At 26.5% G+C, this 3,727-nt stretch overlaps 1 protein-coding gene across 12 annotated transcripts in view; it reads right to left on the bottom strand.

Moving 5' to 3' along the window:
- The window catches only part of LOC111679385 (plasma membrane calcium-transporting ATPase 3), a 203,342-nt gene that overhangs the window by 48,973 nt on the left and 150,642 nt on the right, over positions 1-3,727 (bottom strand). Inside the window, exon 17 of one of the 12 annotated variants that reach the window (XM_023440956.2) lies at positions 2,527-2,565. The exons of the other annotated variants lie outside the window; for them this stretch is intronic. Coding sequence (XP_023296724.1) covers positions 2,527-2,565 — 39 coding nt within the window. The remainder of the gene's footprint in view (positions 1-2,526; positions 2,566-3,727) is intronic. 12 annotated transcript variants of the gene reach the window in all.

The following is a 3,727-nucleotide window of genomic DNA, read 5'->3' as shown; positions in this document are numbered from 1 at the left end:
TTATTCATGCAAAAACACAAAAACAAAATACATTGTTTATAAAAACAAGACAGAACGAGAGCAGCAAAGCGACAGCAGCACTAGTGTGTTGTTATATACATGAAATTATGTATGTGGAGCCTGGCTTAAGTTAGAAGCCAGGAACTTTTTCGTTCTACAAAAGGTAATTTTTGAATTTTCCATAACATTAAACCTAGAAACATGAAATTATGTATGCAGAGCCCGAATTAGGCGAGAACAGATGAAAGGGGATAAAAGTAGTGCCCGAATTAAGTCCGAACACATAAAATGGGACTTTTTGGTACTATTTCGTTCTACAAAAGGTACTTTTTGAAATTTCTATTATATTGAACCTAGAAACATGAAATTTAGCATGTAGGGCCTTTACTAGCTAAAAGCCTACAAAAAAGGACTTTTTCGTTCTACAAAAGGTACTTTTTGAAATTTCTATAATATAATATTGACTTTTTGTAAGATACCAAAAAGCCCCCTTACGTTTTGCAAGTTGTATTTTTTGTAATAAAATTCGTGTTGACTGTTTTTTTTAAAAACATCATGGTGAAGGGTATAGCATAGAAAACAGCTGCCGCCAGCAAGTTAAATATCTTTAGGTAAAGTATTGAGGAATATACTTTTCTAGTTGTCTACACAGTTTTATATTAAATAAAAACAATATTGTTTAATATGTTAATATTTAATAGAAAAAAATTATTTTCTTTTACAAAGCTTTTTGTTAACATACGAATTAACATAAAATGAAATTATGCTATTATTTAAACAAAGCAATATGCTAGATATGTTTAGATTTTTAACTTAAATAATTGAAAATACGTTTTTCTCCGAGGCCGAAGTTTTTCTCCGTTTTAATAGGAATTTTTATATACAGTGATGTGAAAAATAATAAGGACACTTATGTCCAACAATCATATTTGATCAGAAAATAAGTAAAATAAGAGAATTGCTAGAGTTCCATTGTGTTCTTCAAAATGGTTGTTTTCATTTTATTTTTAATAAGTTAAACTTCAAATGCAAATTCAACAAACAAATTCAAATTCAATACAGTGGTCCAACACCTAAGTAGGAAAATGATCCCCAAACAATGATGTTACCACCGCCGTGCTTAACCGTCTTAAGGGTGTATTTTGGGTGGTATACGGTATTAATTGGTCTTCTTACAGTATGAAGGCCTATATCTGAATTAAATAAATTAATTTTTGTCTCGTCCGAACAAAAAATATTTCTCCATTTTTCTTTAGGACAGCATGCGTGAACTTCAGCAAATTTTAGCCCTTGTTGTACGTTCTTCTTCGACAACAATGGTACTTTTCTAGCACTATGAGCTCTAATATTCTCTTAAATTAGCGTTTTTCTAATTGTCGATGAGTCAACGTTTATGTTTAAATCATTTTTATCTTTTTTGATGAAATAAATGGATTCTTTTTTACACATCGAACTATTCCACGTTTTACTGCAGGTGTAATTTTTAATTTCCTACCACGAGTCTCTCTAACAGGAATCCATTTGACTGCATTTTCTACCATTGGTTTTGAAATTCCAAGCAACCGTGCAATTTTTCTATAAGAATCTTCATCTTTATGTAAATGTTTAATAGTTTTTCGTAGTTCTGGGCCACAGTGCTTAGATTTTTCCATTTTTCGCTAAATGACTACAAAATTAAGCTGTATTTTACTTTGAATTGAATTTAAAGTTTCACTAAAATCACTGTTCTTACCTTTTGTACACTAAAAATAACTTTTAAAAGCTTTAATATTATTTTTTTAATTACTCGACAAACTGTCCTTATTAATTCGCACAACCAAAACCAACTGATCTCTGCCTACCAACATAATTTTATTAAATGTATATAAATTCTATTCATTTTTTATATATGCTAAAAATTAATACAGTTATTTTTGAGCGATTCTTTCATTTTACTTATTTTCTGGACAAATATTATTGTTGGACATAAGTGTCCCTATTATTTTTCACATCACTGTATATACATATATTATGACAAAAATTATCAGCTGATTTAATTTCACCACCTTACGTTAATTCGCGTTGTTGGTGAACATTATTATAGGTAATTAATTATATAAATTATAATAAATATATCTTGTTTGTGAGTGTCAAAAAATGTCTGTTTTGATTAAATTTGCCATACGTTTTTCCCTATAACAAGGTTCGCCGACGACACAACCTTATAGTTAATATATCTTGCCCTACAATTACAATACAAGCCAAGGTGTATTAATTATAATAAATATATGTATGTACTTTAAACCAAACAGTTGCTACAAAAAATAAAAATAAACAATAACTACTAGTGTTAATGAGTATATCATATTGAATATGTTTGTTCCTGAATTGTCTAAAAGTAAATAATTGGGCAACGTGATATATAAAAAAATATGTTTAATGTTTTTGTTAAATTTTTGTGAAATGAATTATGTTTTTTAATTAATATTAACACGACCAGAAAAAAAATAATATATATATAATTTTGTTAAGACAAACAAAAAATACTTTTGCGTGCTTGCGTGTAATTGATGAATATGTTATGTACTTGCAAAGTAGAGAGGAATCGCAGTAGTAGTTATCCAGCATATAGAATTTGAGTTACAATCGCATTTAAAATGTATGAAAGAAAATATATAAAATAATAATAAATAGAAGAAAATACACGATATATAAAATTGTTACTATTTTTATATATAATTTGTCAAATTATTATTAAATATTATTAATGTTTAATATTTGTTAAAGCAAAATACAGATTAGCTTTTTGTTTAAAATTAAGATGTGCTTTAATTATTTTTACTAAAATGATAAACTAAAAAGGGTCCAAATAGTAAAATAAATAATTAAGAATAAGATAAATACAAAAATTAATAAAAGTATAAATAATTAAAAATACAGAAATTAATATATAATATATGTATGTTTGTGTGTTTTAAGGAATTCTTGTTGTTGTATATTTCTTTTTTGCATATTTCGAGGAGTACGAAGGTCGGATTATTTAAATTTTTACAATTTAGGATTTTACAATTCAATTCTGATGAGTTGCAAATGAAATATTAATTAAATTCCTTCATCAAAGGAGTTACGAAATCGGTTGGAAATACAGATGACTAATACTGAATAACATTTAACTACATTACAACTAATTGATCTCAGGTTTTTATTATTACTATGTAATATTGATACTTTGGCCGCGAGGGCCTAATATTACAAAATTAATGAGTAAAATAAAAAATATTATATTTTTAGTCATTTTATTACATAGTTTTAAGTCCATAATCGCTTACAAAGTTATGATTTATCAAATTTAAAGTAAAAAAAAAATCTCTAATCCACATGCTACAAATATTTTGTTTCTCTTATAACGCATATCTTTATAATAAATTTTTTTCAATTTATTCAATCACAGTCACATTAATTTATTCAGTCACAGCTCATTACCATTACTTGTTCTAATTAACATTAAAACATCCTCTAATAGCCCATTTACACCAGAATGAAATCTAGTAATTATGAAATTTCGAGCCAAATCAAGTTGTTTTCAACTAGATTTCCCATACAAAACAAAATCAACTTTGTAACTAGATTTTGTTAAAATCTACACAAATTTTAATAGTTTTTAAATGCAACTCTTTATTTTAATAAATATAAAATCTTGAATCAAAAGTTAATGAAGATAACAGGTAAATGTTATATTTAAATATAT

Source organism: Lucilia cuprina, chromosome X (assembly GCF_022045245.1).
Source record: "Lucilia cuprina isolate Lc7/37 chromosome X, ASM2204524v1, whole genome shotgun sequence".
Lineage (NCBI taxonomy): Eukaryota > Metazoa > Arthropoda > Insecta > Diptera > Calliphoridae > Lucilia > Lucilia cuprina.
This window is presented reverse-complemented; position numbering and strand designations above follow the sequence as displayed.